Source organism: Glycine soja, chromosome 4 (assembly GCF_004193775.1).
Source record: "Glycine soja cultivar W05 chromosome 4, ASM419377v2, whole genome shotgun sequence".
Classification (NCBI taxonomy): domain Eukaryota; kingdom Viridiplantae; phylum Streptophyta; class Magnoliopsida; order Fabales; family Fabaceae; genus Glycine; species Glycine soja.
Window position 1 is genome coordinate 43,368,512 of NC_041005.1, and position 14,993 is coordinate 43,383,504.

The 14,993-nt window shown below is 33.7% G+C and overlaps 2 protein-coding genes and 1 non-coding gene across 4 annotated transcripts; 1 reads left to right on the top strand and 2 right to left on the bottom strand.

Moving 5' to 3' along the window:
- Window positions 1-250: 250 nt before the first annotated feature.
- LOC114409768 lies at window positions 251-3,565 on the bottom strand. 2 transcript variants are annotated; one of them, XM_028373352.1, is made up of 10 exons: window positions 3,255-3,565; window positions 2,854-2,947; window positions 2,585-2,754; window positions 2,443-2,505; window positions 2,310-2,329; window positions 2,170-2,214; window positions 2,023-2,075; window positions 1,140-1,276; window positions 957-1,045; window positions 251-644 (listed from the first exon to the last, which is right to left on the bottom strand). In XM_028373352.1, the coding sequence occupies exons 2-10, from the start codon at window positions 2,942-2,944 to the stop codon at window positions 515-517; spliced, it is 798 nt and encodes a 265-aa protein (XP_028229153.1). In that variant the 5' UTR covers window positions 2,945-2,947; window positions 3,255-3,565; the 3' UTR covers window positions 251-514. The 2 variants fall into 2 exon arrangements, with proteins under 2 accessions (XP_028229153.1, XP_028229152.1); XM_028373351.1 differs by having other exon boundaries at window positions 2,854-2,956.
- A 1,987-nt stretch (window positions 3,566-5,552) lies between these two features.
- LOC114409769 (HIPL1 protein-like) lies at window positions 5,553-10,287 on the top strand. The gene is made up of 7 exons (XM_028373353.1): window positions 5,553-5,977; window positions 6,087-6,244; window positions 6,836-7,636; window positions 7,722-7,938; window positions 8,121-8,299; window positions 8,860-9,101; window positions 9,756-10,287. The coding sequence occupies exons 1-7, from the start codon at window positions 5,887-5,889 to the stop codon at window positions 10,147-10,149; spliced, it is 2,082 nt and encodes a 693-aa protein (XP_028229154.1). The 5' UTR covers window positions 5,553-5,886; the 3' UTR covers window positions 10,150-10,287.
- Window positions 10,288-10,602: 315 nt separating this feature from the next.
- Window positions 10,603-10,676, bottom strand: TRNAI-AAU. Its single transcript has one exon. It is a non-coding gene; the product is annotated as a tRNA-Ile (tRNA).
- Window positions 10,677-14,993: the final 4,317 nt, after the last annotated feature.

Below are 14,993 nucleotides of genomic sequence, written 5' to 3' on the forward strand. Positions count from 1 at the left end.
TTAATTTTTTTTTCAGATCCTTACAAAATAATTTTTTTCTTAAAGTACTTTAATTAATATTTTTTTACTTTTTAAGATACTTTTTATTATTCAAAATATTATCTAAAAAAGGATGGAAAATAAAATAAATATATTTTATAAGGACTAAAATAAAAAAATAAAATTACAGAAACAAAAAATATATTTAAACTTAATTTATTTTATAAATTTCTACAAATATATCAAGAATCAAGAGCTATCTAAGCTCTAGTTTGTGAAGAAGTCTGGCCAACTCAGAAAATATTACAACATAAAATTGCAAACAAAAGAAATAAAAATCAGTATAATGCAATAATGTATACCAATTTGTTCTGTTTTTTATTTCCTTACAAACAAGTCTTCATTTGTCTTAAGTAGAATGAAAGGTCTACTCAAACTTAAACTACACAATATGAGCAAAGTCTACTTCAGTATCATTACAATGCGATGATATCAACATCTTAAATGTTTGGTCGAGAAGTAGACTTACACAATGTCATTTCTCCATATTTGCCAGAAGTTCACTGAAAGAATCCAAATTGTCCAGATGACAACTAGGACACACACATCTCCTTTGGAGCTCCTCACCAAGTGAGCTGTATGCCGCTTCCAATTTAGATGACTGCTTGTTTCCAGTTAAGTACATAACTCAGATGCTCCAATTATGCTAATCAATTAAAATCCTTTAACTACACTATTGATACTAAGATCACACAACCAGAGTAACTAGTACTAAAATTTGGGAGAGGAGGGATAGAACAGTGTCTTTGGTAATAAAATTTTTAAAAAATATATTGTTTTATTATGTTTTATGAATATAGTATATCACCTCTATATTGATGGGTCGGGATTCTACTTTTCTTGGTTGTGTAACCTATGAAGCAGAGACTATCAAAACTATTAAAACAATTGCACTAGTTAAATATTTGTAAGGATATAAGGTCAAATCCTGCAATTCTTTTGTTTCCATGACTATCATGCTCATTAAAGACACCTTTTTTTCACAATCAATCAATTGCTGCTGAACCTGCAGGTTCTCCTTAACTTGAGAAAGAGTGAAAGCTAAGAAAATAAAGATCACGAAGGAGCCTTGACATTATAGGATTTGATTCTCATCTTACATTCTCATAATTTTTTTGTTCTGCTTGGTATTCCTCATCCTCTTTAGCAATTTGAGATACTACCTCTAAAAGTGTACTTTCAAGAGCCATTATAGCAACTTCAGCATCATTCTCTTTCATTGTTACTTGTGATGCATCTAAAACAATATCAAAGTGCATCCTCAGTTTCCAGGCAAAAGTCTTCACGTAGAAAAGCTTAATTGTATAGGAATACAATACGTTAAAATTCAAAGATAAAAAGAAAAGCTAGATGAGAATGAGGGATGTCTAACTACTACAGAAGATCTAGGAGGTATCCACGGGGTGAACAGGATCATCTATAATATGCAATTTTTAATATCAAGACACTATGAATTTAGGTAAATAACACAAATCAAATCTAATTATTGATGACAAATGTACAGCACCTAAATAGAGGACATTAACGCTAAACAACAAATAATTTTCAATGGGTTCTCTCACTGCTGTTAAATTTAATCAATCCTGCTTTTCATTCTCTAATAACAATATTACCTATAAAACTTAAGCGAATTAAAATTTTCTATTAGGAGTGGAATAAAATCTTATTTAATGTTTACTATATCCATATCTTTTGTATTGAGATAGTAATACAAACATGTACCAAAAGATGAGCAGAAAGTGATTAAAAAATGAGACTACTGGCTGAGGTCACTAAAATGAGTAGCAGGAAATACAATCTGCTTCTTCTTGTTTTGTGAGAAGGAAGCAAAACAAAGTAACTAAAAACTAATCTCCTCTCTACAAGGCTACAACACAAGAATCCTCAAGTTCTGCACTTCTCATGTCCTCGTTTTTTCTTTTTCTTTCTTATATTTTTGTACATATAAAGAAAAGACTATAACAGTCAAAAGAATAACAGAACCTGTGGAAGCTGTTGAATCAATGTCGCAAGTAATAATGCTCTCTTGAAATTTCCTGCATTTACTGAGGGATCAGTAACTATTTTTGTAGCAATTATAGTACATTTCACTAATGCACAACAATATTTCGATTATCTAACACGATGAACCTTATCTTGCCATTCATATGAAGCATGTTGTGGAAGAATTGCTCACTGCAAACACACATGGAAATCTATTGAAGCAAACAATCAATTTAACTTGAAAAATGGTGGAAACGAGCACAGGAGAGTGGCGAAAGATGTGTTACCGCAAATCTGCTTCTTCACTCTTTGGTCATGAAAGGACAACACAACATACAATTACAAACAGGTCCGACGATGACAAGTTATAAACAAGAGCAAAACATTTGAAATCCGACGGCGAGAGTGAGTGAGAATCACCTTGAGAGTTTCCAAATCAGATCCGACGGCAGAGATGTGGTTTTGAATTAGAGATACTCTCGCCTGCATCAATGTGTGTTCAATTGAATTGAATTCTATTAAAGAAAGTGAGTGAGATTACTGAGATGAGAAAGAGTGTAACCTCTAGCGTTTGAGCGGAAGATTCAGTCAACATCAATTGAACTTCGAAGCCTTTAAGATCCTGTTCGACAAGTTCTTTGCAGCGCTTCGCATTTTCAAGCTCCGCATTGGCCTCGCTCAGCTCAGATTTAAGCTTCTCGATTTGCTTTCTCAGATTCACCACTCTTCGTTCTTCCAATTTCAATTTTCAAATTTTCAAACAAAATGAATATCATGAAGCATTGCTCTTCCTTCTAATGGAAAATTGGAAGCAATGAAATGAGTGAATACCTCCTTGAGATTTCTCAGCAGCGAAATTACGGATAAGGCTCAACAGCTGTTTCTGCGAATCGCTTCCTCTTCCCATTCCCGTTCCCGCCATATTCTACCGCACCTTCCACAAACAAACCAACCTTATTTATAATCGGTTAAATCATCTATTTAGTCTTGTATTTTATTATTTTTTGTTTAGTTTAGTTTTTTATTTTTTAAAAAAATTTATTTTAATCATTTATATTTTAAAAGATGACCAAAATTATTCTTCCGTGTGTTTTAAACTAATACCACTAATGATTTTAAAAATTTGATAGCTAAAACGGCCATAAAATGTTTTTTTTTTCTTCTTCTCCCTTTTTCTTCACTAGGCAACACACCACGCACGATGAAGTTCGAGAAAGGAGTGAATCTCTTACAGCAAAATGAAGTTGAGGACGATGTGCTGGAGCACCATGACGGAGAAGGGGTTGTCGACGAGAGGATGAAGTTGAGGACGATGCACTGGAGCACTGCGACAGAGAAGGGATTGTCGACAAGGAAGAACTTGAAGACGATGTGTTGAAGCACTATGTTGGAGAAGGGTTTGTCTATGGCGAGGATGAAGTTGAAGACGATGCGCTCAGGTTCAATGCATAAAAGCTTTTGGAACCTCTGTTGGCAATGTGTTGTCTAGTGAAAAATCGAAAGGATGAAGGAGACAGAAGAAAAAAAAGGAGGAAGATGAAGGAAAAATGTTGTATTTTGCAATGATTTTTAGCTATCAATTTTTTTAAATCATTAAGGTGTTAGTTCAAAATACACAAAAGAATCATTTTGATCTTTTTTTTAAAATATAAAAAATCAAAATTTGGATCAAATTAAATAAAAAATAAAATAAAAACCTAAATATGTGATTTCGCCTTTATAATTCGTTCTCAGCACCCAAATTCAATTTGTATGTCCTTTTTTTACTGTACTGATATTTTATTTAATTTTTATTATTTAAATAATCTATTCTTTATTTTGTCACTAAAACAGTTTTAACTTTTAAGTGTTTTATTTTTACAAGCTTTTTTTTACTGAATATTTTTTACAAGCTAGTTTGTTTGGAATTAGATAGTCTATCTCGTCACTTAAATGCCGTCGCATTTTTTTTATGAGTGTTACGTATCGTGAACCTTTTTCATTTCATTCATTGTAGTCTTTATATACAAAATTCAAAAATTAAAGTAAATTTTTGTAATTGTAAGATTAAAATTATTGATATCCATAATTTCAGATACCAATTTGACATATTATTCTTTGCTTAGGATTTTTATTGGTTAGTATGTTAGTTTTAGAAAATAGATTAAAAAAATAACTTGCATTAGAGGATCTTAAATTTTAATAATAGAATATGCATTTTCACTTAAGAAAAAAAATTATTTTGCATCAAAGAGAGAAATTCATAAGAAGAATCTAGATCCACACATGTACGAATCTTTCTTTTTTTTTTTTACATTTCAAGAGTAATTTTTTATAAAAAAAAATCAAAATAAGTAACTTTTGAAAATTACATAAATGGCTAAGTCGTGTTCTCAAATGTCCAATTATGGCAATGAAATTTGTAATGATTCTAGAAAAAGGTAGCATAATATTCTCCTGATCATTATAAAAAATAAAATAAGGCCTCTTATATTTTTGCCTAAGTCGTGTTCTCAAATGTCCAATTATGGCAATGAAAGTTGTAATGATTCTAGAAAAAGGTAGCATAATATTCTCCTGATCATTATAAATAATCGACATATGTAAAATTGAGGATTTAATCAAAATTATAAAAAAAATTAAGAACTAAAATCGTCAAACAAAAATAGGTAGACAAAAATCGTAAATCAAGAATTAAAGAGAGACCTAAATTGTAATAAGCTTGTATTTTATTACTTTAAAATCAAATTCATTTGACGGGATGTAATTATACCCTATACTTAGTGGTCCCGTGTGTCCTGATACCAGCCACTACTTTCCAACTTTCTCTGCTATTATTAATTTATTATCCCATAAATGAAAATTATTTGCTGATACTTAATCATGTACCTCTCCCAAACGTGGCCACGCTTGACCAAACACTATTCTATTATTATTCTTACCCGGATAGCACATCGTATTGTGTCATGAGTGACATCAATAATGTCCATGTGGTATGACCTATGGGTCTTTATCCATATTTGGATTAAACCTTAATTCTCACTTTTCATATCTTTGTTTTTTCCATTACCATATCATTATTGTGGAATGGTCACAGTTGAATGCCGACTCTTTCTCTCTCGGCTTTTGTTATTTTTTATGAATTATTTGGCGAGTGATAATCCAAAGTGGTTTCCATTCTTTACTACTGTGAATATAAAATGTGAACATGAATAAGAGATGCTTTTCCGCTTCTTTTTTGGTTAGGAACACTGCAATAAATAAATGCCCTAAAGTTTTGATTTTGAACTCGACAAAAGTGAATGAAGTAATCAACTAAGTCAGCATGATTTGCTAGGTGCTTGGTTTCTCTATAGGCTAAACCACCACCAATACTTAATTTAAGAGAATTGTTGAAAAGTCAACTGCGGGAGAAGAAAACATGTAAATCTTGATCTCCCTGTCCTTTTCCATCCTTGAAAATTATGGCTTGTGAGCACGGGCAAGGGAGAAACTAAAAGGGTTTTTTTTTTACTCTGATGATTGAGGGAGTTTCTTTATATATATATATAGGTTTGAATGAAACAATGAGACTTAACTAACTTTGATTTGAAGACAACATATGAATATTAAAGGAAATTATGGGAAAGGATAGAAAGTGATTGTGTTTCTAGAACTGGTACTTTAAAAATGAAAGTGTGTGAGAGAGAGAGGGGGCCAAGACACAAAGCAGTTGGCAAATTAGCAGAAAGTTCAAAACCCCACAGAGCTGTTTTCAAATAAATTCTGTTCTTTTTATCCCATTCAAGTCAACTTAACACAAAAAGGTTTAGTCTTTGGAATTGGGGTTCTGGGATTTTTCTATATATGAATTGAAGTGGAGATGATATTGGTGTAGTTGGTGAGATGAAGGGTGTTCTTTCCATCAGTTTCTTGTTTTGTTGTGTGCTGCTGCTTTTGGATTCTTCAATTTCACTTCCTCTATGTGTTGATTCAAGTGAGTTTCTCTCTCTCTCTCTCTCTCTCTCTCTCTCTCTCTCTCTCTTTGTTTTAGCCTTTGTTGTGTGTGCTTTATCATTTATGCATAGTTTTTGTCTATGGTGTAGGGGCACCCTTTACCTTGAATAAGACACTTGGATTTTGTCCTTACAATGGAAGCACGTGTTGCAACACCACAGAAGATGCGCAGATAGAGAAGCAATTCCGAGCGAGCAACGTATCAGATCCTGGCTGTGCCTCGGTTTTGAAATCAATACTTTGTGCGGTAAGGTTTCTTCTTCTCCCAAAAGCATGAATTTAGATAAGGACCACGAAATATGTCTTTTTTCTCTGCCCCTTTTATTGGGGTAAACTTTACTAACAGGTTCTTCACGTTTAATACGTTTTATTAAGTAGCAATCAAGAATTAATGAATACGTTGTCGTGTCTTAATGGGTGTAATTTGGGTTCAAATAAATGATTTTGGCAAAATTTTGGTTAGGATGGAAACAAAAATAAACCCACCACCATTCATCCCAAAACACCCCTATTTTATGTCATGAATATCTGGTTTATATATTGATATTTGAGGATCAAGACTCCAGAGCGCCCTTATCAATTTCTCATGGATGGGTAGTGGCACTTTACAGGCTTCAAAATATAAACTTCTTTGTCATAAAATTTTCTTGTTTGGAAAAGGAATAGTCATGGCTATAGTTTTATTGATGCTATAATTTTCTTATCAATATGTTGACATAGAGACCACTGTGACACGTCCTCTATGCTGATAATTTCTAAAAGCAAGAATGAATCAAAGATAAAAGTATCCATGATAACTTCTGCCTTGGATTAATTTCTCTGATACCTTTGTTTGTAGAGGTGCGACCCATTTTCAGGGGAGCTATTTACAGTTCAATCCTCACCTAGATCAGTTCCTGTGCTTTGCAATTCCACCATACCAGCAAATTCTTCTCAATCAAAGACAGAGGTGCACGTTTTTTGCTCTCAAGTATGGGACACATGCAATGATGTATCCATAGTGAATTCTCCATTTGCCCCTTCATTACAAGGTCAAGCAGGAGCACCAGCTCACACCAATGCTACCAAACTCACTGATTTATGGCAGTCCAAAACAGACTTTTGCACTGCATTTGGTGGAGCATCTGATAATTCATCAGTGTGCTTTGAAGGTGAACCTGTTTCACTGAATAAAACTGAGACCTCTATTAGCCCCCCTCACGGCTTGTGCCTTGAGAGAATTGGTAATGGATCTTACCTCAACATGGTGGCTCACCCTGATGGCTCTAACCGCGCATTCTTCTCTAACCAAATGGGCAAGGTTTTTCTGGCAACACTTCCAGATGTGGGATCAGGAGGAACAATGAAGCTTGATGAATCGAGTCCTTTTGTTGATCTAACAGATCAAGTTTATTTTGATACTCAATTTGGAATGATGGGCATGGCATTTCATCCAGATTTTGCTAAAAATGGACGATTCTTTGCTTCATTTACATGTGATAAGTCTAAGTGGTCAGGATGTACTGGAAGATGTTCTTGTAATTCAGATGTTAACTGTGATCCATCAAAGTTAGGTACTGATCACGGTGCCCAACCATGCCAATATCAAACTGTTATTGCAGAGTATTCTGCTAATAGCACTGGATCTCAGCCTTCCTTGGTACGCACCTCTTCGCACATAGAAAAGTAGTTTCCATAATGAGTTCAATTCAATGAATTTACACGAGTTGTTAATGTTTTTGCAGGTGGAAAGTGCTAAACCAACTGAAGTGAGAAGAATATTTACCATGGGGCTCCCATTTACATCTCAACATGGTGGTCAAATACTCTTCGGACCTAATGATGGGTATTTATACTTAATGATGGGATATGGAGGAGGTGCAGGTGATCCTTACAATTTTGCACAAAACAAGAAATCCTTGCTTGGAAAGATTATGAGGCTTGATGTAGACAACATCCCAAGTGAGTAATTCACATATATATATAGGGGATGTATTTAGTGACAAAAAGATTTAATTTTAGCAATACAACCATGCATGAATGGTTAAGATAAACTCTTCACATGCGCTCACACTCTCTTGTAATGTGTGTATTTTTATCTTACTCTTGGCATTGACATCTAGACATCTATCTTTAATCTTCAGGTGCAGCAGATATTAGTAAACTCGGCCTTTGGGGTAACTACTCCATTCCAAAGGACAATCCTTTTAGTGAAGATAAAGATCTGCAGCCTGAAATATGGGCCTTGGGACTAAGGAATCCTTGGCGCTGCAGTTTTGATGCAGAAAGACCTTCCTACTTTTTGTGTGCAGATGTTGGACAGGTTTGTGAATTTAGTGGTGTGTTCAATTTATACAACAACTTTACACAATCAAACATTTGTGCATTACAACTTTGCAAGAGACCAAAATGTGCATTTCGAAGTGAGACATAATTGCCAGTTTTCTTAATAGAGAAACATGAGAATTTCTTTTTCTTTAAATTCTGATTCCTTGATCATCTTGATTCTTGAAAACTGTAAAAATACAAGTAGCAAGCACCAACTTGACTTATAATATCCTTTAATCATATCTAGCATAGTGCTATAAAACAGGTTCATCATCAATAGACCTTTCTTTACTTGTAATTGCAGAACTGTTAACATTCCAACATAGAGCTATTGATCCATTTATATAGTATAATAACATTACAGTTAAATCCCTAGATAGGTTGGAGTTTGTTGTGCCTCAAGGGTAAGAACTTTTAAAAACACACGAATACAAAAAAGTGTAACTAAAAACTTTAACTTCTACTCTATTCTTAACAATCTATGCTTCCTTTAAAGTGTTACCTAATTTTTTGAGAGTTTAGTGGAACATTCTCAGTAACTTAATTGATTTTCAGGATGTTTATGAGGAGGTGGATCTCATCACCAAGGGTGGAAACTATGGCTGGCGTGTTTATGAGGGCCCCTATCCATTCCAACCAACACAATCACCTGGAGGAAATACTTCGGTAAATTCAATAAATCCAATTTTCCCATTAATGGGATACAACCATTCTGAATTAAACAAGAATGAAGGATCAGCATCCATCACTGGAGGATATGTCTATCGATCTACCACTGATCCTTGCATGTATGGAAGGTAAAGAAGCTTCTTCCACAATACAGTTTGTCAAATATAACAACAAATTCTAATTTTATTGGGGGTTTTAAAAAAGGTGAGTGACTGTGACTTCAGTTGCAACATCAAGGTTGTGAGATTTTCTACAACTGCATTGTGACCGTATTAGCTGCATTTATCTACAATATCTTGCAATGCCATGGATTGCATTAAAACCGCGACTGCAGCTGCAATTTAAAACTTTGATTTGGATCTGCAAAATATTTCTTTTGCACTGAACATCCCCACCATGATGTGAATACACCTTGAGCCAATTCACATAAACTTCTGGACAAACATTTGCATCATGTACCTCATTATAAAAGTTAGATGAGAAGATTTTCTAAAATAGTTAAAGTGCATGAGTCAATCTTAACTTTCCCGAAATAATTAATTCATTTTTCTTTTTAATTCTTTAATTTGTCTTTTCTATAAGTGTCCCTTTTGACAAGTTTCTTGAAACTAGTTCCTAGACTCTATTGGAACAAACAATGCCAAGTGGACAAGTACTAGGAGGAAGGGTGTTCCCCTGTGCACCTCAATTTTTTGTACTGATAAAATTTTATATGTTAAATTTGGTTTCTTGCCTATCTATGCAGCATTAACATTGCTTATTGTTAAATCACTGAACTTCAGATACTTGTATGGAGATCTATACGCTGGAGCAATATGGGCAGCCACAGAAGATCCGCAAAATAGTGGCAATTTCAGCACCAGCAGAATTCCCTTCAGCTGTGCACGTGATTCTCCCATACAGTGCGACTCTGCACCTGGAAACCTTCCTGCTTTAGGCTACATCTTCTCATTTGGCGAAGACAACAACAAAGACATTTACATCCTTGCGAGCACCGGTGTATACCGAGCTGTTCGTCCAAGTCGCTGCAGTTATGCTTGCTCTCAGGAAAAGGCAACTACTACTACAACTTCAGCTCCCTCTCCTACTTCTCATGCTACACGTTGGAGGGTCCTTTCTGGATATCTGGTTTTGCAGTGCTCATTTTTCTTGCTGCTTTTGTTGGGTTTTATGTAGTGTGTTATGATCTTTGTACATTATGTAGTAGAGATCGTAAGAGGAGAATGTTTGCCCTTTCTTCTGGGTTTTCTACATTTTGGTTTCGTTCCTTTTGCTTAATTAATAAAAGATAAGTAAGTTGAGTTACTGAATCAATGTGCTTTTGAAGTTTTGATTTTAAACACAATCTAGTGCATGCAACCGTTAAGCTAGCGTATGTTTGTTCAAATTTTTTTGTAAACAATAAGCAAGGCTAATGTATAAAGATTAGCATTGGTGCAGTGATTAAAAGCACCAACATATATATGCTCTCGTACGTAAAAAAAAATCCACAAGGTTGAAGTGAAACCCTTCTCTCTTTTCGAAATGCAAAGGGGTGCGGGTGCAGTAGGAAGCAATAGTGACAGTACAGAAAGTTTTAGCCATTCAATATAATGTTAAAAATAGGTTTTACCGAATAATTTTAAAAAATGGCCCATGCAGGTCTCGAACCTGCGACCTTCGCGTTATTAGCACGACGCTCTAACCAGCTGAGCTAATAGGCCAATCATGTTCAAAGAAAATTAATATCGTTATATATAACATTAAGCTTTCTAATGTATATTTAATACACATATAAGTTTACATAATAACTCTTATAACAATTAATTTTGATCTAATAATCTATACTTTTTTACATATATAAATTTTAAAATAAAAATTATAGGTTTAATAAAAATTCATATATATAAAAAATATGCTATTATATTAAAATTAATTGTTATAAAATTTATTATGTAAACTTATATGTGTATTAAATATACACTAAAAAATTTAGTGTTATATATAACGACATTAATTTTTTTAAATATAATTGATTTATTAACTCAGTTGATTAAAACGTTGTGCTGATTATGTAAAAATTACAAGTTCGAGACTTGCATGGGTGTATGTTTTTAGGTTTTCTCTTTTCACTAAATGTATGAAGAAATATGTTAGCTGCAAAAAAGAAAAACATTATTGTTAAATGGGGCAATATGATGAGCTCAATCCATCAAACCAATTATTGACGGCAATTGCTTTGGACACCCAATATTTTTGTTGGGACACCCAACAATCAAGGTGAAAGGGTTAAAATGTCTTTCACCTTTTCTCTATAAAAATAAAGTGGCTCATCCATACGAATCACTTCTTCCGCTGTGACACCTTATTTTTTAATTTTTTTTGTAATGTAACTTTTTTATATTAGCAATAGTTTTAGTAATTAGATTGGTAAAAAAAATTATAATATATATAAACGAATTTGGAAATAATAATAATAGAGTAATATTAAATTTTTTTAACTTTTAAAAAATATTAAAACCAAAATTTAAAATAATATTGAAACAAATATTTTAAAGTGATAATATATTTTTTAGTTTTAAAAAAATATCGAAACCAAAATTTAAAATAATATTGAAACAAATATTTGAAAGTGATAATAAATTTGTTAGTTTTAAAAAATGATTGAAACAAAAATTTAAAATATTTTAAAATTGTTAGTTAGTTTTAAAAAAATTGTTGAAACCATAATTTAAAATATATTAAAATTGTTAGTTCTAAAAAAATATATGAAATCAATTTTTAAAAGATATTAAATTTGTTAGTTTTAAACAATGATTGAAACCAAAATTTAAAATATTTTAAAATTGTTAGTTTTAAAAAATATTATGCAGATAATGGTTAGAACTAGAGGTCTCGGACGGGTTTAGGCCGAGTAATAAGAAAAGTTCTAGGGATGAGAGAGACTAATGATGATGATAATGATGCCCACAGCGGTGAAAGCCAACCATATATGCCCATAGGCAACAACAAGAGGCACATGTTGAGGATCCTTTTACGACTGCGGAGGAATTAAACGAAGAGAAACAACAACAACCTGTTGAAGAAGGTGTTACTAATGTTGAGGGTTTTTTAGATGGACCCCATGACACATTAGTTTTAAGAGATTTTGAAAATCTGCTTTACGAGTCTGGAATGGAGAGGTATGTAAATATTAAAAAAAAAACATAAAGCATGTAGCTTACAACTTATTATTTTTTTGTTACATGATCGATATTATTGTTTCCAGCAACGTCCTGAGCTTAAGCTATCTTCCCATGAAAGGAAGGCTAAGTTCAGCAGGCCTGCTCCAGAGATTGAAGGCCTTGTGGCTGCCAGCGGACTAAGTCCTTTGATCGCATGTTCCCTAGATACAGGCGATTGAGGACTTAAGTTTGCTTTCGTGGAACACTTGCATAAGGAAACTAGTAGTTTCCATTTGCTAGTAAGAGAGGTGACTATCACCTTAGATGATGTGGCGTCGTTGCTGCATTTGCCGATAATAGGGGCGTTCCATAACTTCGAGCAACTTTATGTCGACGATGTTGTCAATATGTTGGTGAAATTACTAGAGGTCAGCGCTGTAAAGGCAAGAGCTGAGATGATTCAATGTCATGACTCTTATGTTTGACTAACCTGGCTGCGAGACGTGTATCAGACGAAAATCGATGCATGTCACTGGATCGTAGTAGCACGAGCGTATTTGTTGCATCTGCTTGGATGCACACTCTTTGCTAACAAGAGTGTCACACACGTGCATGTGATATTCTTAGATGCACTACATGACTTGACGCAGAGTGGGACTTATGCTTGGGGCGTTATTACACTTGTGCATATGTATGATAATTTAAATAAGGCGTCAAAGAGCATGATGAGGCAGCTTGCAGGATATATCACTCTGTTACAAGTTAATTGACATATTAATAAAACATTTTTTCATTGGTGTTGGTTATTCTATGTTGTCACTTATTTTAATGAATATGTTTGCAAAATATCTATAGTGTTGGATCTACAAGTATTTTCCGTCTATTGGTTCTGCCATAGCTGCCAAGGATTATGACGAGCGGAGACCGCGTGCATGTCGATGGACCTTTGGCAAGGCATTACCCGTGTTGATGTATCGTAGGCATCTGGACAGATTGACCCCTGATGTTGTGTGCTGGATTCCATATGATGACCACCGTTCATTTAGAGAATTTAAGGTCATCTCCTTGTTCTCTGACCATCTCAAATGGGCCCCTTGACGGTCATTCATCGATCGGAGAGGATTGTACGACAATTTGGGTACATCCAGACCATTCTGCCATATCCTGCTTTGCCTTCAACTTCTATTGAAGAAATGGATGTTATATGGATGCAGTTTGGTGACTATATTGCACCTGTAGGACAAATTTTTATAGTGCCTGGTCAATGTTCGTTAGATTATATGCAATGATTCTACATGATTTCGCATCCATTTATGACTCCAGCATAGCCAGGGGATCCTCCTAGAGTTCCGCTGGTTCAGCAATATGGCACATTTGTTGAACCAGATGTGTCTCAGCAATCGATGGCGGCAACGGCACCTGATGAACCAGACGTTGATGTGCATCGTCCTCGACATGCAGTAGTAATATATATTTTTTGCATATTTTTTGTTTGTTGTTTTTTTTATTACTAATAATTTTTATGTTTGTTTTTTTTTCCACTTACTAGGATGGTTATGTAGCAATTGATGCTAAATTGGAAAGGCTACTGAACCTGAGGATCTTGACTGAAGGAACAGAAGCCTATACTGTTGCCGAAGAATGTCTGACAATCGCCAGAAGCTACATTGGTCAACCAATTGGAGGTCACAGATCGAGGTGTAGGCGGTGTATGGATGATCATTGAAGTTTTTTTTGCCTTATATATGCTATTTTTAATTTTGTGGAGAATTTTTTTATTTGGTACATTTATTTATTGACATTGACATTTGGTTAATTTATAAATTTGGCATGTTACTTACGGACACGTGGTTAATTATTTTATACAAATTTTTGTTATTTGTTTATCCATAATTAGTCATTAATCTTGATTTGAGGGATAAATTAATTTGTCCTTAACAAATTATGAATGTATGTTTTTTGCAACATTTAAGCATCATAAATCATTTTCAAATTTGACAACACATTGTGAATTGCATGCGTCTGTTTAAAAAAAATCAATATTACACCTACATACTGACATAGAAATGACTATTCAATTATTTTAGTTCTGATAGTAACAATGCATATTTGATGTAACATTAAAGCATGAAACAACATTGTAGTACTTGACAACATATAGGAAGTGGCACTCGTCTATTTTAAAAAAGATATTGCACCAACAAAACTGACATTCAATTGTCTACTCAATTATAAAAGTCTAATTGAACAACATCTATAAATACCACAAAAACACTCTCAACAATCACACATTCTCACCCAATCTACCTTTAGAAACCAAATTATAGTCTCGAAACTATGACATTTTTGGGAGAAACAAGAAATTAGACCATTTTCAACTCCAGATTAGCTTTTATTTTTCCAATTGGATCAATTATTCACAACAAATCTGGTGTTGTGGAAGCAAAGCTTCATGATGAATAAAAAATGATTCAAAGGTGTTTTGATGATAACAATGATGACAACAAAAGATGATGACAAAGGTGATGAACAAAAAGCTCAAAGATCAAAGAACAACTCAAGTGAATCAAAGAACATCTCAAGTGAATCAAGAACAAGTCAAGAGTTAAAGAATCAAGAAGAATTCAAAACTCAAGAAGGAAGCCTAGAATCAAAAATCAAGATCAAGATTCAAGACTCAAGATTCAAGAATGAAGAAAAGATCCAATCAAGATAAGTATTAAAAAGTTTTTTCAAAACTTTGAATAGCACATGAGTTTTTGACAAAACCTTTACTAAAGAGTTTTTACTCTCTGGTAGTCGATTACCATATTGCTGTAATCGATTACCAGTAGCAAAATGAGTTTGAAAAAGTTTTCAAACTGAATTTACAACGTT